Genomic DNA, 23493 nt, shown 5'->3' with positions numbered 1-23493 from the left:
TGTATAGGTTATTTTGTTTGTTTTTGGAGTTTATTTTATGCTTGATGGTTAGATTGGTTGATTTTTTCATTTTCATGCATGCATGTGGCTAGGGTTTTGCTAGTTGTGTTTAGTTTTCCTAGAATGTGTAACAATGCATGCTGCCATGTTTTCGTGGTCTGACTTCCAACAGGTTAGATCGTACCCTAGTACCTCTGTTTATGGAAATAATTTGTACTTTTGCATAGTTCTAGATAAGTACTTGAGTTTAGGCTTTTGAAAAAAAAATGTGTTTTCAAACCGAAGTTATGAACTTTTTGGGATCTTCATGCAATCTCGAAAATTTCTGGGCAGCATGCACTGCCCAAATTGTTTTGATTATTGAACACGGTTTACTGTGCCAAAATCCATGAAATTTGGTAAAATATTATTTTAAATATGTATAAGGATCACAAATTTTTTTAAAGGAAAATGCAAAATGGTGAAAGTGTAATGGTTTTCCAAAATTTTCCCTTATAATCTGAAAAGGAAATTTCAAGGCAGCAAATACTGACCAGTTTGTCTTACATTTTTGAATGGTTTCCCCTTCCCTAAAAATTATGACATTTGGAGAATAAATGAGATATGATTAAAGATCCTAGTAAAATTTTTGAAAAAAAATGGGCTACGATGTAAGAGAAATAATTTTTCTAAAAACCCTAAAAATCTCAAGAAAAAAAACTCGTGGGTAGCAGGAACAGCTTAGATTTCTGTAAATTGTTTAATGGGTTTTGCCTTCCCAAAATTTTTGAAAATTGGTGAGAAATTTCTTAAGATATCTATTAAGGCCCTCATAAAATTTTAGCTTAAAATAATTTTTCCAAGTTACTTGTAAACAAGGGAAAATAGTAATTTCAAACCTTAACAAAAAAAACGAGTTTTGGGGGGGGGGGGGGGGGGGTTGTTATCCTAACCTAAATTGAATTTTTGACGTGAGCTTTCACCTAGTTCCCATCATTAGGACGCATAACACGTGAAATGGATTTTAATGGGTTGTGGTTAGAGAACCTAACATTTAATATGGGCTTAAAATGAATAGTAAAAAAGTTAGGTTCGGCATTGGAAATGAAGGTGTTTTAAAAAAAATAGTTAAAGCGTTTCACTTACATAGTTGTTTCATGTTGTAGGTAAGCTCAAAGGCAAAGTGGATCAGTGAGCGCTGGAGTTTATCTGCGACGATGTACATGTGGACCGATCTTTTGGGAATTTATGTTTTGGGGACTACAACCCATATGATAACTAAGAAAATATTTTGGGCTTGTTGAATGTTTTAAAATTATGACATTGTAATTTTCTTCTAAGTATTTTCATATTTACGAACTATTGCATATTTTGAAAAGTTTTTCTTTATATGGATTTTCGGTTATTGTAAAATCCTTTATTGGCATATTTGATAAAATTGACAAAATTAATTATGGTGGTATTTTCGAAATGGTTTGGTTCTTGTTTTACTGCAAAAAAATTTCTAATCAGATTATTATATATATGTTAATTAAATAAATATATAATTTCCTATAAAAGAATATTTTTTTCTTGACTTTTGTATATATGGAAATTATTGGTATTTATTTTAATTTCTTAATCTGATTTGTTTGTCTAGAAATCGTGTACAGCTTGCAGAGATAATGTATATATTTTTTCCTAATTTATTTAAGGAAACTGGGTTTAAAAACTGTCCAGCTTCGATGAATCTGTTTGAATGGATTGCCAGTCTGTTTGAACAGATTCTGACTTTCCCTTTGGGAAGATTTTCCATTTATTGGCTGATTGGTTTCTGATTTGTTTTCCACGACCTAAAAGGATTCTAAAGGGTATATAGGCATCCTTAGGTCGTTGGTTTTTCTGGAGCTTTCTAGGTATCTTATTTTCCAAATATTTTTCAAGTTTAGAGAGAGTGTTTATTGTGTGAAGAACTTGAGTCCAGCAAGTTCTTAGTGGTTTATTAAAGTGTACTTCTATATTTTTTTCTTTGTGTTAATTGTGCAGGTTGAACACACTTGGACATTTTTCATCAAGATTCGGGAGAAGTCTTGCTCGTGAGTCACTTTTCGGGAGGAAAAGTGCAAGTGTTATGATTTGAAGGGAGTTCAAGATCTTGGCGCTTCCGAAAATTTGATTAGGAGTTTAGATTACAACAGTTGCGACAAACTCAAGAGGGAATCTTTATTTTTATAAGTCAATTTGGTTTCATAATCGTTTAGATATTCTTCTAATCAATTTCATTCTCTGGGCGTGGCCCCGTGGACTAGTAGAAATCTGCAAAGATTACTGATACCACATATAATTTCGTGTGTTCTTTACTTTATGTTCATTTTTATCTTCTGGTGATAAAATGTTTAAACATATCTGGTTTCTGTTCAAACAGTCTCTATATCCGTTTAAACATTTTTGGAACAGTTCAACAATTAATTTGAATAATTTAGTTGGTAATCGTAATAAACAGAATTTCAATTGGTATCAGATCGGTTCACTAAACTCTTAATGAGATCTTGTGGTTATTTTCTATTTGATGTGTTTTGTGTGAAATGTCTTTCTTTGCAGAAGGTAGTTTGGTGTCTCGACCTCCATTTCTTAATGACTCAAACTATCCATATTGGAAAGTTAGGATGAGAGCTTTCATAAAAGCTCAAGATGAGAAAGCGTGGAGAGAAATTTTGTCGGATGGTCACCTCCTACCGAAAAAGGTGAAGATGGAAGCACAAATGTAAAATCTAAACTTATTTGGGATACAAAAGAAGAAAAAGTATCCAATTATAATAATAAAGCTCTTCACACCATTTTCAATGGTGTTGGAGAAAGTTTTATTAAACTTGTTTCCACATGTGTCTTGGCTAAAGATGCTTGGAAAATTCTTCAAACTCAGTTTGAAGGAACTATAGATGTTAAAAGATCTAGATTTATTATGTAACAAACTAGGTTTGATGACCTTATGATGTCTGATTCTGAAACACTATCTAAATTTTATGAGAGATTATCTAATATTTCTAATGAGTATTTTGCACTTGGTGAGAAACTTGATGATTCTGTTCTTTTTAGAAAAATCGTTCGAGTTCTTCCTGACAGGTTCAATGTTAAGCTCACTGCTATGGAAGAGGAAAAAAATTTCAGAACTATGAAAGTAGAAGAATTGATGTGGTCACTTCGTACCTTTGAGTTAAATCAAAAGATTCATCAAAAAGACAAGCCAAGTACTTCCAAAGAGAAAGAAAAGACCATAGCTTTAAAAAGTACTGAAAAACAAGCATCAGATGATGAAGATGGTGATAGTGAAATGGCAATGCTTGCAAAGAATTTTCAAAAATATATGAAGAAGGTAGGAAATAAGAAGTTCAATGGCAAGTCGTCAAAAGGTAATCCTTATTCTCTTAAACCTTTTCAAACTAATAAAAAGGGTATCCAGTGCAGGGAATGTGAGGAATTTGGCCACATCCAATCTGAATGTGCAAACACCTTGAAAAAGAACAAAAAAGGTATGATTGCTACTTGGAGTGATAATGACTCTGAAAGTAGTGAAGATGAGGAAGGTAATGTCGCTTTCACTTCTATTTTACCTATTTCTAAATCTGAGAATGAAAAAATTGTTTGCTTGAATAATGTTTCAAAAGATGAAGAACATTCTGATAGTGATGAATCTGAATTGAATGATGACTCTTTGAGTGAATCTTACAAAAAGATGTATGGTTCATGGGTGAAAGTGTGTTATTAAAACTAGTCATTGGTAAGCAAAAATAAAGATTTATCCTTTGAAATTAAACAACTTACTGACTTATATGAAAATTTTGATTAAGAAATAATTTCAAAAAATGTTGAAATTAATAAGTTGTCTAAAGATTTGGATACTCTTGAGAAAAATGTTAGAATGCTTAACCCCGGTTCAACTGTTTTTGAGAATATACAGAATGTAGGTCAAAGAAGTCATGTGGGACTTGGTGCTTCAAGTTCTCAAAAATCAAAGAAAACAGTCTTTATCTCAGCTGGGATGCTATCATCTAATGTTCCTATGTCATCTTCACTGAAATATGTTGCATCCAGTACTCGGATTGCTCAAATAGAAAGGACACAGTCAATAGGTAAATCCAATGGAATGTTTGAAAAATTCATTCCAATCTGTCATTTTTGTGGTAGGAAGGGTCGTATTCGACCTAAGTGTTTTACTCTTATGAATTTTTCCAAAAGTGAATATTTTGAGAAATTCAATTATTTTGATAAATCCAAAAGAGTAAAAAAGGAAAATGTTCAATCAAAGAAAATATGGATCAAAAAGAATAATTGTTTTGCTGGTTTTACTAGTGAATATGATAGATCTGCTTCTTCATATTTTTGGTATTTTGACAGTGGTTGCTCAAGACATATGACAGGTGACAGGTCTATTCTTACAGACATAAAACCTATGCATTGTTGATCTGTTACTTTTGGGAATGAAATTGAAGGTAATGTTCCTGGAATGGGTACTCTTAACTTCGAAGGGTTACCTAGAATCAAAAGAGTGTTACTTGTGGAATGACTTAAAGCTAGCTTGCTTAGCATAAGTCAAATTTGTGATCAAGTTTATACTGTTAACTTTGATAATGAGAATTGTTTTATTTTAAACAAGAATGGAGAGAATGTTCTTGAAGGTTTTAGATCTAATGACAATTGCTATACTCTTCTGCCTTCTATTATGTGTCAATCTGTTGTGAGTAATAACACTGATGTGTGGCATGCTAAACTTGGTCACATAAATTTCAAAACTTTGAAAAAATTGTCACATGTAGGGATTGTTCGTGGTTTACCTAAGCTAGGTAAAGAATCTGATGGTAAGTGCAAGAGTTGTCAACTTGGTAAGCAATTAAAAATTACACATAAAAGTGTTTCACTACAAGAAAAAATGCTTTTAATAACAACAAAAATGTGTTATCAAAACCTACGATAACACTTTCTGATGTGTTAAGACAAACTATGTTATCGTAGGTCAGGGTACTTTACATAACACTTTATCAGTGTTATACAGATGTGTTATTGTACTGTCAACGATAACACAACTTCTGTGTTATTTTAATATATAGATAAGTGTTGAATTATGTTATTTATAGTCGATACTATAACCCTTTTTTTGTATTATATTACACTTTAGTATAACACTTTTTTTGTGTTATACTACACTTTACTATAACACAGTTTTTGTGTTATACTATACTTTAGTATAACACATTTTTTGTGTTATACTAAGTGTTATATAATAAAGTTTCCATAACATAATTCTTTGCATAAAAAGGGTTATTGTAATATATATTATAACTCATTTTTCGTATTATTGTTATATTTAGATATATTTAAATTCTCATTATATATTTTATTTATATTACACTAATTTATTCTATTTTTTTTTTATTTTTTTTATATAATTAAAATTAACTTTCTAATATATACTAGCATTATCAAATGAACTTGATTTTCAAATAGCAAAAAATAAGAACATTCTACATTGAATTAACAATCCACAATTTAATTTAAAATATGCAACATTGTCATCAACAACAAAATATTCTTTAAGTATTCAAAGAGTCTAAAATTTACTACTTTCAACACAGAAATAACGCTTCGCTGGATTTTTCCTCTACTTCTGTATCATCCATTGACAAGTTCTTAGAATTGTAGGTGTTTGATGGTTCTTCAATAACCTCTTTTTCAAATCCATTTTCCTTACCATTCTGGAGCTTAACTGAAGGACGCGTTCTCTTCAAAGGTGACAACAATCTAGTAACACCAGCTTCAACATTGGCTCCACATATTGGCTCTTTTAAATAAGTAACAAAAGGGGTACCGATAAGCTTTCCCTGACAACCCTTAACACTGTCTGACGGGCACCTAAAAAATCCAACTATCTAAGTTAAGAAATCCAGCAGAAGTCTAACAAGCAGTCTGCGTAGATGATCCAAGACATAAAATGACTAGGATACAAAAAATTAAAACACATTTCTCAAAAGCAGATAATATAGCCAGTATTATCCAGTTAACACTTGACTTGGAGCACTTGAACTTTATTCATACGGACTTCAGCTTCTTAATGAACAAGTAGCCAATAATTATTTTAATTGATACTATAATCCCCTTCTGAAATTACTTAGTTAAAGCTATTTTTCAATAGATGGATTGGCAACACCGGTTTGTACATCACATGTTTACCAGTGCTATTTACCAATTACATAAGGATAGGGATGCAAGCTTACTTTTCATGTGGTCGATGAATTATTTCAACTCTGGATCTTCCCACGACGTTTTTAGAAAGTCTATAAGTGGTCATCCTCCTTAATTGGAGCCAATTGCTCTGAGGGGTTTTCCAAATATCGAAAAATCTTATGTTCATAAACCTAGCAATCGAAATTACAGTTACTCAACCACTAGAACTAAAATTAAGGGAATAAATAAAATAAATTGTAGCAGATGTCAATGGAAACCAAATTTACCTCTGCAAGCAGAAGAATCTCATCAACATTCAAGCAACAAGCAACAAGCAGTACTTAGTTGTTCACTAAGATCTTTACAGCAACCTTGCTTTAGCAAACTAACAGTGTATAGCATAGGAAGACCACTTCCATCGCCGTAAAACACAGTCACGGTTATTTGCCGAGTTGCAGTTGAAGGTAGCGGCAACGACAAATACATGAAGGGATCAAAAGTGATTGAAATCTTTCCACATGCTGGGCAAACCAGTGTCGACTTATATTGACCTTGACCATTAACATATAAACATTGTAAGAGAAGAAAATACTTTCGTACCAGTACAGGAAAAAATAAATGCTTATGGTTCAAGGAAAGAAGAAATATAGCTTTCAAGAAAGAAGACTTTAATTCCCACTCACCTGGAAAACATCCACTATCAATGAGTCATTCCAGGCCCTGTGATTTTGCAAATGATGAAGATCCAATGCCTACATCAATCTGCAAAATAGACAGTTAAGCTGTCATTTTCTACAATTTAGTATCCCATAGAGAAAAAAAAAAGAGGTTTACAAATTATCATATTACTTCAGTAGTCAAAGGGCAAAAGTAAATGTTTCTGTAAAACTGAAAACTTAACTTCTTTTTATTTAGTGTAACAATAAAAATAATTAAAGAAATAAATAATACTTAACGTGACATCTAGGCAAGTAAGATGTTTGACAAAAGAAAGTATTAAAAAAAGAAATACCCTGAACTATTAAAAAAGAAAGTAATCACTATAGATTACTTGGACAAAAGAAAGATGAAACAATTAAAATATTATCTATTATTAAAAACAGTCAACAATATTCATAAGAACTCATTAGCCTAAAAAATTATAGAGGTATGTTGACTTACAAGACCCAGTCTTGGATACTGGCCTAAAATATGCCAAAAGGTACCTAACATAGTGACATGGTGTGCTCAAAATATAATGATATATTATTATGGCCAATTTACCGTTAAAGAGGGTGACACAATTCAATATAAGCAATCACTTGTTACGGTTGTTTCAGACATTATGAAAGGTAAAATCAGACTTGATGGCTATGAAGGAATGGAAATAATGGCCAAAAAAATTTCCAATAATGTAAACCAGAAAATAAGATGTAATACTCTGTTTTATCTTTAGAAAACATAGCCCCCCAAAAAAACTCAACAATGAAGGCTGGAAATAGACAAAAATCAACAACAAAGACTTTGAAGAAACTAACCTAGAATAGAGCCAAGCTCTGACACATGACTCATTCAGATCTCTCTAAGTGTCTCTGTCTAATTGTAAATACATGATATGTGTGCATGCTATGCAGAAATGTAGATCATGTTAGGCTAATTCTAGTTAAAACCTGGTTCATGTCAACAACAGCTGCATATCTTCCAACTAACAGTGAAAATATACTAATCAATTTAATTGATGAAGAACAGAGAAATAACAGTCTTTACAAAAACTACAAAAAATCATGATTAAAATGCAATGCAATAAATCCAATATGTTAATAATACTCTTGAACTTTGACTCTTTTATCTATGAAAGAGAGCTAAGTAAAACCTCCAATTATAGCACCTAGAATCTTAATCAACAAGAATGTGCAGATTTTTTTATAAAATAAACAGGGCTTATAATCAATAACCAAAACAGAGTGTTAGTGGCACCACACATATGAGAACATAATTTATAAGCAAGAAAGTTTCATGCACCTTTAAACAAAAATACAAATTTCAAGCCATGCTAAGTCAAGGTAATTTCAGCACCAAAAAAAATTGTCAAGCTAATTAATAAGTACTATTATAGAAAACTGAATTGAGATAGTTGAACTAAGTACATGCTCAATAATTGATGCTTACTATAAAAACTGTAAAATGGAATGGAGGTAAGATCAATGCAGCTTGAGAATAAATTGAATCAATACCATAACATATCTATATGAGTCGTATGTTTCAATGCGTCAAGAAACAGAAGCACACAGGATAATAACTTCATGTATGCTTCCATGAGATGGAATAAAGACTTGAAAATAAACCGCAAAGATCTTCAACTTCCATATATTTAACTGTACAATGATATATAAAGTAGCACAGTGTGTGATTCAAATATCTCTTATCAAATTTAAGTATTAGAGATTTAGAATACCCTCTTAATGAAGTCGCGTCCGTTAGAATCTGTGTAGAATGTTCCATTAGTCTTTAAGGCTGTTGTAATTTGAGTAGTGATTTCTTTTCCTATGCTATCATCCACAGGTATAGGTCCAATCAAAAAATAGAATACCATAATCAGCAAACAGTAAATTGACAACTATATATATATATATGAAAAACAAAGTTAACAGAATTCTCTGTGCTCTTGGTAGATCAATTTCAGAAGTTAACTTACAGTAAACTCAACTTCAGCGTGCTCCTTTTCCTTGAATACCTTAGTAATCTGTGCATACATTTGGGTTTGTTACTGAAATTATAAGGAATAATGTCCCTAGGTTGAGAACACAATTCCAAACATGTTATCTAATCATTCCTACCCAATTACAGTTTGATATATCAAGTCTAAAACAACTGTATGATCTTGTTATATTTGGAGCAGCAAATCACCTAAGATATCCATGGATTGAACCGTTGGTGTACTTCATCCAGTACCGGACCTCGAACCATAGTTAGAGAAGCCTGGAACATAGGAGTGTTACCTTTAGGTACTCAATTCTATAAATTGACAGTTCATGATCATTTAAAAATTTTACACAAATTAAACGACTTTAGTTACCTGGCTATCGGATTTGATTGGAAATGTGCCATTTGGACGAAATACATATGCTCCAGAAGCCTTCAACAGAAAAGACAACACCACATTGATAACAGCTAAAACTACTCTAAAAAATAGAAGTAATCTAGGAATTGACAAAGCATAGTAAATTTGTTAAGTGCATAGATAATTCACTACCTGTGGATCTTTATCAGTTCCATCGTTTCCACTGTAATAACTGTATGACTGTTCTGCAGATGCTGTAATCTTCAATAGGAACATAACATAGTAAACACATCACCATCTTTGTCCATCAATATAGAATTTTATAAAACCATGAGCAAATGCATGAATGTACAAGGAAATTGGAAACCAAAAAAAGAAAAAGAGGAAAAAGATTAGCATCACTGTCCATGACATGTCTATGAGATAATTTACCCATATGTGTTAATTTTGAATTAAGATTGAATATTAGAAGATACATAAAAAAAACTCCATACAAAAACAAACCATATAAAATGAAGTGGAAAAGGTACTGGGAAACTAAATCTTCAACATAGCATACCAAATTTCTGTTGTTAGCATAGTGTGAAAGCTTTCCATCACGAGCTGAATAAATTAGCTTCAAACTTCTTTGTCCAACTTCTATAGTGTTGTCTATACTTTCTTCTGACATGTACACAGAAGAAATAGCTACACTAGAGCCTGTAAAGTAGAGCAATAATTAGATTATCAAGTCTAACTTGGAGAGCTCTTATATGTAACACCTTAAACATTACAATATGGCCAACCTGTTTGTTTAGTGGTAGAAATTATGTAAGTGCTGAAACCAATTGGCGGTACTGACACTGTAAATGCAAGCCAATATTTAATTGCTTCTCTCGGAGATTCACCCAAATATGCTCTCACATAATAATTTCTAACACTAAAAGTGGCATTCAATATAGGAAGAATTTGGGCTTCAACTTTCTTCCCACTAGAATCCTGAACACTAATTCTGTCAGTGGAAACCTACATAAGGTCAAAACTCACAAGTGAGAAGGAAAATATTGTAAACCTAATGACAACTTTCCTTTTGAAAGTTTTCAACTCCAGAGCTTGAATCTGGTTGTGTCAAGTATGCTAAAGAAGAGGAAACCACCTTCTCAGCCTACAAAAAAAAAGTAAACAGAAATGATTCATATGAAATTTAATACATAAAAAATATTTTGAAGTTAACTTGGTTGTTGAAAATATTCACCTCCTTGTAGCCCAAAGAAAGTCTCTGAGTCCCCCCTCTTGCACCTGCATCGACTGAAGTAAAGGATTGTTTACTACTAAGGATGACGTTTAATTTCTGAAAGGTAACAATCTTCCACATGCAGCAGTCTATTTAACATAGTTTCCAGAACCTCAACATTTCAAATGCTGATTCACTAGTCTTCTATTGCATTTGCAGAAAAGAAAACCAGACTACTTTACATGTTTTAGCCAAAGAAACTATTAAACTAGGCCTAAGAGATGGGCATTCTAAACTCAAATCATTAAGAATCAAGTCAAGTTCTTAACGTTGTCAAATGACTAATGAAATCCAAACCTGTGTGCATAGAAGTATGTATTGCTGCAATGCATGGCTGTTGAAAAGGTGCTCCATTACTGGACATGTTGTGATAAAGTTATGACCAATATCATTGTAATTCACATGGAAAGAAGCATTTAGACCTGCAAATGAGAATGAGAAAGTAAAAGAATAAATATCACAACCTAACAAATGAAAAAAGCTCAAGTACAGGTACCATAACTTATACTCTGCTAAATTGGCCTACCTCCCTGTTCAGGTATATCAGATATTGTGGAAGTGCTGCAACGTCCAACATCATCTGGCCTCACCAGTTGTTCATCAATAAATGAACCGAATCTTCATAATAATGCAAAAGAACCTCCCTGGTCAGTGTGCTTTTCGTTAACCCCATTATAGTCCTGAAGGAATTGTAAAAAATGTGAAAAAGACAGAAAATGACCTGCCAAAAGGAATAGCATCATTCAACCAATTTATTGCTTCTCCCTTGAAATCCACACTCCCTTCCTTGACGAAATACCAGCCAATCCTAATAAAATAGGAAACATCATTCAAACACAGTAAAAAGTAAGATCAAGAATAATATTGCAATGGCTAGGTACTAAGAATGACAAGAAGACTACATATCTTACAATTAAACGAGACAAGTCCAAACGATGGACCTCATTGATCAAAATCATTGTAGCCAACCCACAAAAGGTGTACCTAATGTACATCAAAGATATGCAACAATATCAGATATCCATAATTTAAGTTTCATTTCATTTGAATTGAATTAACAATGACAATAATTCACCTTATTGCTCATAATCAGGGAGCATTTGAACACCTAAATACCACAGAAGTAAACCTTACCACTTAGCACATACCACTAGAAGATGCTATTGATATATTATAGCCAATAGATTCTACAAAGATAACTTCATAGCAAAAACAAAACATAAAGTAGCGTGCTAAAAACATACCCACCATGAGCTTCAGAGTTAGGTTCTCCACCAATGCCACCTTCGCAAGTCTGACAGCTGCAGATTGACACCGCATAGGGAAGCTTTAATTATTTATAGAAATCAACAACTATATATAAGATGATTTCTGCAATTCATAATATTACTCCTATCATAATACAATATCACAATGTAAAAGACTTAACAGTGGAATCAAATGCATGCACAAGGGATGCTATAAAACATAATCTGGATGAGAATTGGGAACAATGTTTCACAAGACAAACAGCTCCTGAGTAGATGACGAGCATGCTTTGGAGCCGATTTATATTGAGAAGAGCAATCAAGACCAACCTTAATATGTAATTTCCAACATTCTGAACTAGTTCATCATCCAAAATGTTCAAAATACTTGCAACCTGGTAGAATAAGACTTTCATAATGATAATCATAAACTAAGCTACTTACAAAAATTAGAGTATACTGTACTGAGCATAAAGATTAAACAACCATTTGGGTTAATTTCACATAAGTGAATTAGGATGGAATACACATTGACGTGCTTGTATCACAAAGACAAGCACAGAGACTTACTGAAATGGCAGTATAGCAGGCCCGAACATCAATTTCTCCACCATCATGCATCCTGATGAATACATCCAAAAATGTTAAGAATTATGATGTAACGATGTTAAATTTTCAACATATAACATATATAAACCTTCCAAGAAAAAAAAATGGGTAAAGACATAATTCCTTGTTATATGCTAAAGCTTCTACATATAAACCTTTTTCCAAGAAGTTAAAAGGATGGGGAAATTATTTGTTATTTAAAATATCACAAAACATTGATTGAGGCCTAGAAGTGCAGATTCGTATAGATCATAACACCAAAATATCCTTTCATACAAATAAAAAAATTAAGATTGAGTGATAGAGAAAAGAAATTTGGAATGGCTTGGAAAAATACAGTTCAAAATACCAAATGCATCTCGTACAAGCCAGTTTAGAAGCATTAAAAATGAATTTCTCACATAAAGTGACACATTTTCTAATTTCAAACTACACACAATTGGACGTGATCTCATACCTGAAACCCCCACTTGGTTATTTCATCCGCTGCAGAAACATGTATAATGTACTTCTGAAAAATATTAAGACAAACTGAGTTCAATCATTTCAAAAAGGCAACCTTATGTATAAAAATAAGTATCACAAAATAGAAGTATAAACTGACCACCTATTGATTGAAGACAAAGCTTCATGACCACCGATAGTAATAAGTGAATTGACAGCTGCATAAGCTGTTGCAAGATGTGGCATCTGAAAGAAACAATGATTGAATTGAATATTGACACCGCCCTCAGATCAAAAAAAAAAATACTAATATTATATTTGTATGTATACAAATACAACTTGATAAGTATGAGCTGATAAAGAATCAATTGCTCTCCTCACATCAAACGTTAAACAATTACAATTTGTAATGCCGACACAAGATATAATCTTAAGACTGGCTAAGCCACCTAGCCTCATACTACACTATTTTACTTGCCATCATCTATTAAAGAGCCCATTAACATACCAAACCAGAACAACAAAATAAACATTGAGTGAGAAAAATGCAAAGAAAAAAGCTCAAACTAGAGCCATAATCATAGAGACTGAGTTCAGTTGGAAATTAAATATGATTTTTCAAGAGAATGCGAGTGAGGACGAGAGCTTAAGGATTGCAAAACATAGGTAGAGTGAGAGTATGAGAGACAATTAAATTTGCAATACAAACAACCAGAAACTAACACAAGGATTCACCATTTGTATCGGCTAAATCCAAAGAATAACAAAGAAAACTAGAGAAAATATATAGAACAAGGATCTCCCTATATGTCTCCTTGGTTTTACTAAGACCATCCTTAAAGACTTCTATAATACCACTTCGCGATTAAGACCTCCACACATCCTCAACCCTGAGCCAAACAAAAAATTCTAATAACAACTAATTTTTTTACAAGATTATTAGTTTATTAAAGACAAGAAGAGCAAATAAAAATTAAGGTTACTTAAGTTGTTTCTTCATTCATATATGGTCTAATAGAATAAGTAAATATGTAGAAATTTTCATGAGATCATTATTTGATTCATATTTACTTGTAAGAGCAACATGAAAACAGTAAAGGTGCCTAATTTGTGTACCTGAGAATGAGTGAAATAGCTGGTGGGTTTGAGGTATTTCTCAGAATAGAAGAGGCTCCTCCATTGATAGAGCAAAGGAGAACTTGGTACAAAGAGAGGGTTGACCTGCAAGAGCAAGCTACGGGACCTGCAAGACTGAAGAAATGCAGATTAGAAATGCAGAAGAAATGCCAGAAGAAATGCAGATTAGAAACAAACTGCAAGAGCAAGCTACGAACGGACCACGAACGGAAACCGAGAGACCGAGAGAGAGGCCGAGCCTACTGGAAACCGAGAGAGATAGACCACGAACGGAGAAAGACAAAGACCGATTGAAGATTGAAGGGAACGAGAGACCAGGAAGGGGAAGAACGATTGAAGATTGAGGAAATGGGTATAGGGGGAAATGGGTACACGGGTTGAAAAAAGTTCAGTAAAAAAAAGCTAAGTATTTTGGCGGTACCTTATTTTAAGTTGCCGCCTGAAATTTTTTACACCTACAATAACTCTTTTTCAATTCTATTATAATCATGTGTTATGGTAATGGGTATTTGGTGTAGTGTTTCTGACATAAACACTTCGAAAGTTTTAGAATTGCTTAACATGGATCTTATGGGTCCAACTCAAATTGAGAGTTTAAATGGGAAAAGGTATATTTTTGTTTGTGTGGATGATTTTTCTAGATATACTTGGGTGGATTTCTTCAAAAAAAATCTGATACTTTTGATGCATTTAAAACTCTTTGATTAAAATAAAAAGTTGAAAAAGATTGCAACATTGGAAAAATTGTTCGTATAAGAAGTGATCATGATAAAGAGTTCGAGAATTCTGTCTATGATGATTTTTGTAAGTCTGTATGCATTTCTCATGAGTTTTCAGCTCCCAAAACTCCTCAATAGAATGGAGTTGTAGAAAGGAAATACTGCACTCTTTAAGAAATGGCTAGAGTGATGCTAAATAGCAAAAAATTGACCAAATGGTTATGGGCAGAAGAAATTATCACTGCTTGCTATATCATAAATTGTGTTTTTCTCCGTCCAGGTACATCTAGAACATCTTATGAAATTTGGAAAGGTAATAAACCAAGTGTGGCTTATTTTCATGTTTTTGGATGTGTGTGTTACATTTTGAGAGATAGAGAAAATCTTGGTAAGTTTGATGCTAAGAGTGATGAAGGTGTTTTTATTGGATACTCCACTAACAGTAGGGCTTATCGTGTTTATAACATGAAAACCCAAACTGTATTGGAGTCGGCTAATGTTGTTATTGATGATGCCAGGGATTTTTCTGAGTTTTCTATTGAGGAAGAAATTGATAAGTTTATTAATGAACCTACTGAAAAACTCGAAGAAGCTTATGTTAGTGATACTACTGTGGCAACGTCTGGTCCATCTGTTCCAACAGATCACGAATCCGATGAAACAGATTATGGAGAGATAGAAAATAAATTTCTAGATATTATTTCAGAAGGTTTAATAATGTTGTTCAATTTGTTCGTTTCTTATCTTTACTTGAGCCTAAAAATGTGAAAGAAGCTTTAACTGATGAAAATTGGATTAAAGCTATGTAGGAGGAATTGGAACAATCTTTTAGAAACAAAGTGTGGATTCTTGTGCCAAGATCGTTGCATACCAATATTATTGGTACAAAATGGATTTTCAAGAATAATTCTGATGAATTTGGTACAATTGTGTGAAATAAAGCAAGATTAGTGGCACAAGGGTACTCACAAGTGGAAGGAATAGACTTTGATGAAACATTTTCACCTGTTGCAAGACTTGAATCAATTAGATTATTATTGTCTATTACTTGTTTGATTGGTTTCAGGTTGTTCCAAATGGATGTCAAATCCGCATTAATCAATGGGATCTTGAATGAAGAGGTATATGTTGAACAACCCAAAGCGTTTGAAGATCCCCATGCACCTAATCATGTTTACAAATTGGAGAAAGATCTTTATGGTTTGAAGCAAGTCCCTCGGGCTTGGTATGAGAAACTCACTCAATTTCTTGTTTCTCATGGATACAAAAGGGTTGGAGTAGATAGAACTTTATTTATCAAAAATAATAAATCTAACATAATTATTGCTCAGATTTATGTTCATGATATTGTGTTTGGTTCTACTTCGGACAATGAGGTGCAGGTATTTGTGAAACAAATGAAAGAGGAATTCGAAATGAGCATGGTTGGAGAATTGACCTATTTCTTAGGTTTGCAAGTCAAGCAGTTAGACGAAGGCACATTTGTTTCTCAAAGCAAATATGCTAAGAACTTAGTCAAAAATTTTGGACTTGAAAGTTCAAAGATTGCCAAAACACCAATGGCAACGACTGTGAAGCTATCCAAAGATGAAAATGGTGTCAAAGTTAATCCTACACTGTATAGGAGCATGATTGGTAGTCTTCATTATCTCACTTCTAGTAGACCTAATTTGAGTTATAGTGTTGGTGTGTGTGCCAGGTACCAAGGAAATCCCATGGAGTCTCATGTTGCAGCTGTCAAAAGAATTATTCGATATGTTCATGGGATTATTAATTATGGTATTTGGTATTCAAAAGAAACTAACTCTAATCTAGTGTGTTTTAGGGATGCTGATTTAGCAGGTAAAACTTTTGACAGAAAAAGCACTAGTGGAGGATGTTTCTACTTAGGAAATAATCTAGTTTCTTGGCACAACCGGAAACAAAATTCTATTTCTCTCTCAACAACTGAGGTCGAATACATTGCAGCAGGAAGTTGTTGTGCACAATTTTGTGGATGAAGCAAATGATGTTGGATTATGGGTTTGATCTTGACATTTTAACTATTTTTGGTGATAATACAAGTGCAATTAATATTTCAAAATATCCTATGCAACATTCACGTACTAAACATATTGATATTCGTCATCATTTCATAAGAGAATTAGTTGAAAATAAAGTTCTTGTCTTGGAATATATTGAAACACATAAATTGATTGCTGATATTTTCACTAAAGCTCTTGATTCGGTTAGCTTTGATTTCCTCCGAAAATCTTTGGGGGTTTTTTCTCTTTAAATTTCCTTGTTATTGTGTAGATACTCTTGATCAAATGTGTGTTTTTTAAGTTTAAGAAAATTATCAATTAATTTGAAAATTTTGTTGTGTGTCAAGCTAAATAATTTGACTTGTGTTTATGAGCTTTTAGTTGTATACTCTTGAGAGAAAAATAATCAATTCCTCCTAGGCATATTCTAGTCAATCAATCAATGTTTAATGTTTGAGCTTCCTTTTGTGTAGCATATTTTCAAGCTCCTGTGCAAGAATAGAGTTACCTACATCAGTGTGTGAAAGCCGTCTTTTGAGTAAGTTGGAACTTTGTAATTCAGAGTTATAAAGAGGATACGCTACCATAGAAAAGGGCTACCACTGGTGTAGTGTGACAGCGTCTTCATGGGTTACAATTATTTATAATTTCGAAAAAGACTTATTTGTCATTGGGCAATGTTCCCTTGCATACACTGTCACACTTATGCTTGAAACTATGCAAGAAAAATTGTACACAGTTTATAATAATAATAATAAAAAATTTAAGACTCATACATGTTGATTGATTCACTTAAGAATATGTGTTTGTGAACTGAATTGTGCATTATTTCTCTCGAATATTCTTTCTAATTTTTTCATTTTCACAAGTGTTCTTATCCATGGTATACACTAATACTTATTTTCAGTTACTTGATTCTATTTTTTTCAGGATAACACTCATTGATCAAAGCAGATATTTTTGGTTGGGTTTCATTTTTTTGTTTTTTTTATATATAAAAAAATATTTGATTGACAAGGAAATTAATGTTAGACCGATTCTTTGTGGCAATTATGTGAAATTGTGCATTTATTTTGTGTGATTTAATATATTCTTTGTCTCCAAGGAATTTATTTTGTCCATTTACTCTCTTAGGAATACCATGATTTGTCTCTTTACTGTCTTTTACCTTGTTGCCTCTTTAGCATTTAAAAAAAAAAATACAAATGGGAAAGATTACATCTGATGGTGTTTCCATGTATCTCGGCTGATATTGTTGATGAAGCACCACCATATGAAGTGGTGGTGCCCTCTCGAGTCAAGAACCAATCTCCTTTTCTGATTGAACCGTCTCTGGCGGCTAGGGCAAAATCCAAGTCTGTTTCATCTTCTTCCAAAGTTGCTAATGCTGGGTTACTCAAGTTTCCCATGAAGCCGAGTCAGTCCAAGAAGAACTCTTTGGCTCCAAAAAGAAAGTTGGTGTTGGGTTCGTCTTCATCTCCCTTGACTACTGCCAAGAAAAGATTGAAGGCTCACCTCTTTCTCCATCTTCCTCTGAATCTGAACCTGAGGAAGCGAAATCTGAGTTGAAGAAACATGATACCACCTTATCTGATGAATCTGTTCCTGACAATGCTGAATCAGAGGCTGAGTCTAATGGGCCAGAACAAGAAGATGTTGTCCCTACTGAACAAGAAGCCGAATCTGAAACAGAGCCAGTTGCAACTCCATTTTCGTCCAAGGCTAAAGGCAAGAGGCCTATTTCAGATTCTACACCATCTCAAAGACTCTCAGGTGTTAATTTCAAACCGCATTCTCTTATTTTTTGTTATAATGACAATGCTCGCGATATGGTTCTCTATGCTCAAAGGAAATTTCTCATTGAGAAAAATCATGTCTTAAGTGATCATCGTCCTTTTGGTGTTCTAACTATGCTTCCAGATCGAAAATGGACAGGTTCTTTGGTTAAATTTACTGGTTTGGTGGATAGAATAGTCAAGGAATTCTATGCCAATATTACTGATGAAATTATTGACCCTAAATCTCCTTTGTATTGTAAAGTGTATGTTAGGGGTCATTGGTCCTCTTTTTCTCCACAAGATATTGCACAGGCTTTGCATCTTCCTCTTGATGTTGAGAATGATGATGATCTTGACTCTCCTGACAAGGATGAGGTCATCACTGAACTAGTAGGACAAAAAATGGTATGGCTACCTAATACAGTCATCTTGGTTACCAATCTCACCTACACTTATGTTGTTCTCCATAAGTTTGCCACAACGAATTGGAAACCAACTTCTCACACCGCAAGTATCTCATTTGACATGGCTTCCTTTTTGTACAAAGTGGGGACCAGAATTGGTATAGACTTGGCTATGTTTATTTATGATTAAATCATTGGATTTTGAAAAGGTAATAAGAGAAACTTGAATCTTCCTTTTCCTCGAGTGATTTATAAAGTGTTGAGTATGCAAAAAAAAGATCTCAAGCAAGATCAAGAAGATTTGGTGGCTCCCACTACTGCTACTTCCTACTGAAGCTGTTGATGCTCCATCATCCAAGAAGGCCAAGCCTCAATCTCTGACTTTTTCCTCGGATGACAATCCTCCTGTATCCTCATCTATTCCCATAGATTCAGGACCTGTTTCTATAGAACTAGCTGCTGTTTGAGCCTCTTGATTCTTTGGCTGCTCGAGTGATGTCAGTTGATGGACTGCAACATTCTGTTTTGGATGTTGTTAAAGCTTTGTCCAAGGATCCAATGGTTTAGTTTTACTTAATTTTATGTCTTTTGTCCTAAGAACATTGATACTTTCTTTTGTCTTAGGATTATTGTCTTTATTTTTTGCATTATGATTCTTTGGCTTCTTTGAAAGACACAAAGGGGGAGAGTAGATACCTCCAAAAACCTGCTTTGTTTGTTGTTTTGTTTAACTCTGGACCTTCTTATTTGGATGGGGAGCTAAGTCTTAGTTTCTGTATATGTTTGTTATAAGTTAATTCATGTTTGCAGGGGCAGTTTTTTCTCTTTACTTGTCACTAACATTTGTGTTGCAGGTTTTTGAATTAATTTTCTCTATCAAATTGCCAAAGGGGGAGATTGTAAAATCCTTTATTGGCATATTTCATAAAATTGACAAAATTAATTATGGTGGTATTTTTGAAATGGTTTGGTTCTTGTTTTACGGTAAAATGTTTTCTAATCTGGTTATTCTATATATGTTAATAAAATAAATATATAATTTCCTATAAAAGAATATTTTTTCTTGACTTTTGTATATATGGAAATTATTGGTATTTATTTTAATTTCTTGATCTGATTTGTTTGTCTAGAAACCGTGTACAACTTGTAGAGATAATGTATATATTGTTTCCTTATTTATTTAACGAAACTGGGTTTAAAACTGTCCAGGTTCAATGAATCTGTTTGAACGGATTGCCAGTCTGTTTGAACAGATTCTGACTTTCCTTTTTGGGATGATTTTCCATTTTTTGGTTGATTGGTTTCTAATTTGTTTTCGACGACCTAAATGGATTCTAAAGGTTATATAGACATCCTTAGGTCGTTGGTTTTTCTTGAGCTCTCTAGGTGTATTATTTTCCAAATATTTTTTAAGTTTAGAGAGAGTGTTTATTGTGTGAAGAACTTGAGTCCAGCAAATTCTTAGTGGTTTATTACAGTGTACTTTTGTATTGTTTTCTTTGTGCTTATTGTGCAGGTTGAACACACTTGGACATTGTTCATCAAGCTTCGGGAGAAGTCTTGCTCGTGAGTCACTTTTCTGGAGGAAAAGTGCAAGTGTTATGATTTGAAGGGAGTTTAAGATCTTAGCACTTCAAAAATTTGATTAAGAGTTTAGATTACAACATTTGCGAAAAATTCAAGAAGGAGTCTTTATTTATATAAGTCAATTTGGTTTCGTAATCGTTTAGAAATTCTTCTGATAAATTTCATTCTCAGGGTGTGGCCCTGTAGACGTGTGTTCTTTACTTTATCTTTGTTTTTATCTTTTGGTGATAAACTGTTTTAACATATCTGGTTTCTGTTCAAACAGTCTCTGTGTCCGTTTAAACATTTCTGTAACAATTCAACAATTAATTATTTAATTTGAATAATTAAGTTGGTAATCGTAAAAAACGGAATTCCAGTTACCTTATTTTAGAAAATGGTTATGTTTTTCTGCAAATTATGTTAAGAGATTTTACGGTACGTTACACATTTTTCATCTAGAAATTTTAAGAACAATTCCTAAATCTGAAAGCACCATTATAAACAACCCTTAAGAATCTATCATCATGAAAATAAACATCTATTCATTCAAACATATATCACATATAATATAAAAATACATATAACTCCACACATCAATTAATAATATTGTTAGATTAATCACCGACTCTAGTACCAATTGTTGGAAAAATATTCCGGCCACGTAGTGAAATTGTCGAGGTAGACCCATTTTTATTGGAATAACAACAATAAAAAAAATTCATCACTCATATAAATAGATTTTATGAACAAGAAAGAACTTCATAAACATTATTATACAATATTATTAATCATGCAAAAATTGTATAAATATACAATATATTTATATATAACATATAAGAATACAAGAACATTAACTGTGATCTCTTGAAGCCTATCAAGTGTCCTTGAATCTTTTTCGTATATTTATCGATCTTCCTATCCAAAGCTTTGAGCACTCAAACCACGATCTTCCGGAGTGTTCTCTACACCCCAAGATGTGTGTGGGCACTTAGGGAATATGGGTTTGCAATTTTAGGAATCACAAGTATTTCCCAACACATGAGAACTTTGATTATGGTCAGAGAATGACTAGAATAAAGAAGAAAAAGAAAGAGTTTTGTCTGACAAAAACTCTAAGAATTATTCTGAATTGTGTATTGTGTTGTATTGTGTAATGTTATGTGTATGTTTTCTTCTTCCTCTATATCATATACATGGAGATTTATATTATCTTATTATTCCTAATAATAATAGTAATATAATAATATCATAATGATGATAGAATTTGATTTAGGTAAATATATAACTTACCAAATTTGAAAAAACTATTTTCAAATTATTAAATAAAAAAATAAAAACAACACTCATACAATATCAGTGCAATTGGTACAAGCATGGCACAGTCCTTGGACAGTGTCAATGCGTGTACTGCTATATCCATTTTCAAGGATATTTCATTTTTCTTTTCTTTAATTATTTAATTAAAAATCAATCTCCGACAAAATAAGGTATTTATCTTTTTAAGGAAAAAATGACAAATATATTTCAAGATTTAAATTTTAAATTCAAAATTTGACATTCAAATTGATGATCATTATCATCATCTTTTAAAATTAAATAACTCAAAAAATATTTTTTCGACTTACAAATTTAATTTTCTCGCACTCAAATAAAGTAATTAATTTCAAAAAATTAATTTATTTATTCATATATATGAAATTAAAAATTTTATTTATTTAAATTAATAAATATATTGTCAAAAATTAATAATTAATTCGAAATTAATTATTCAATCTCAATTATCATATAATTATATACTTGACCCAAAGAATAACACTCTTCTCAAATTTCCAAATTACAGTTATACCCTTGTATCAACTTTTACCTTGATATGGTGTTAATAGAGCCACCCTGGGGACCTATGGACCTATAATATCAAGCTCCATTAAATATTACTATTATTAATCAAAACTCTTTGATTAAATAATCATATTTATTAATCTCATGATTACTCCACTATAAATATGAGATTGAACTCTTCATAATTATAGACATATATTTACTGAGTACTTTATTAAAGAACAAAGTGTTTGTTGATATAATCATTACTTACAACTTTAATCCTCTATTAATGGTTGATATTTAAAAGGGAATAAAATTAAAGTTTTACCCTTTTAGCTATATCTTGTTCCTAGAGTACCATTGACTTTACTGGTGAAGGTTGTGTCACAACAAGTTTTCGACTTGAGCGGTCATAACGTTTTCAGTTCCAAAAGCCAACCCAATGGGGAACCATTATTCAATTTATAAGAAGGTATAGATTCCATATCTGTTAAACTACGTCCCCAGCCATATACATCATTGAGTCCCCCAAATCAATTGTTCTTATCTTGATCATTCTCACAAACCTTAACACATGAATCAAAGGATCAAATGACATATATAGGAGTTCATAGCAACCTCAGGATTAAGATCATCGTGTATATGATCATTGTTTGATGTGTTCGATTAATACTATGAAACGATGTTTAAACTAGTATTAAAAAATCACATCTAGTCCAATTCTACATACTCTCAGCATGCAAAGTACCTCCACTAAAGTGTCCTAATACACTAGTAACCCAGATCGAGGTCACATGTATTCATAATACTAGTGGACTGTACTAGCAGTAATTAATCTAAAGATTCCATAACTTTATTTTACTGTGAGCTGTTTTAAGTTAATTATCCCAATCTCGATCCTCTCATACCAATATGAGATTAAGACCACATAGATAATCCTTAGAATTTTATGATATTTACTTAATATTATCAATATAATATCAGACATAGTCTATATATATAATAATTCAATTCAATTATTTATTTCATTTAAAACATTTGTCAACTACAATTTGTTTAAGGGCACTATTCTCAACATAGAGGTGGTGCCGCCTCTCATGGGAGTTGGAGTTTTCTCCCTCAAAAGTCCATGAAGAGATGAGCACATGTACCACCTTGGATAACCAGGACCGTTACACTGTGTGTTTAAAATAGTGCAAGACTTTCCAATCAAGTCATTTGAATAAAAATGTAATCCTAAAGTCATAAACA

The 23493-nt window shown here is 32.5% G+C and overlaps 2 protein-coding genes, 1 long non-coding RNA gene and 1 pseudogene across 4 annotated transcripts; 1 reads left to right on the top strand and 3 right to left on the bottom strand.

The window, feature by feature from the left end:
- Positions 1–5579: 5579 nt before the first annotated feature.
- Positions 5580–6750, bottom strand: LOC133779315 (ubiquitin carboxyl-terminal hydrolase 9-like). The gene is made up of 3 exons (XM_062219290.1): positions 6465–6750; positions 6228–6368; positions 5580–5865 (listed from the first exon to the last, which is right to left on the bottom strand). Exons 1-3 carry the CDS (start codon positions 6491–6493, stop codon positions 5580–5582), a joined length of 456 nt encoding a protein of 151 aa, XP_062075274.1. The 5' UTR covers positions 6494–6750.
- A 121-nt stretch (positions 6751–6871) lies between these two features.
- Positions 6872–9873, bottom strand: LOC133780508 (uncharacterized). 2 transcript variants are annotated; one of them, XR_009869374.1, is made up of 3 exons: positions 9777–9873; positions 9410–9478; positions 6872–6939 (listed from the first exon to the last, which is right to left on the bottom strand). It is a non-coding gene; the product is annotated as an uncharacterized LOC133780508 (long non-coding RNA). The 2 variants fall into 2 exon arrangements; XR_009869373.1 differs by lacking the exon at positions 6872–6939 and adding an exon at positions 9241–9292.
- A 106-nt stretch (positions 9874–9979) lies between these two features.
- Positions 9980–13036, bottom strand: LOC133779314 (protein farnesyltransferase subunit beta-like; annotated as a pseudogene).
- A 2075-nt stretch (positions 13037–15111) lies between these two features.
- On the top strand, positions 15112–19319 carry LOC133779313 (uncharacterized). Its single transcript, XM_062219289.1, has 3 exons — positions 15112–15355; positions 18072–19010; positions 19189–19319. Exons 1-3 carry the CDS (start codon positions 15112–15114, stop codon positions 19317–19319), a joined length of 1314 nt encoding a protein of 437 aa, XP_062075273.1.
- The last annotated feature ends 4174 nt before the right edge of the window (positions 19320–23493 follow it).

This window comes from Humulus lupulus, chromosome 5 (genome assembly GCF_963169125.1).
Source record: "Humulus lupulus chromosome 5, drHumLupu1.1, whole genome shotgun sequence".
Classification (NCBI taxonomy): domain Eukaryota; kingdom Viridiplantae; phylum Streptophyta; class Magnoliopsida; order Rosales; family Cannabaceae; genus Humulus; species Humulus lupulus.
This window is presented reverse-complemented; position numbering and strand designations above follow the sequence as displayed.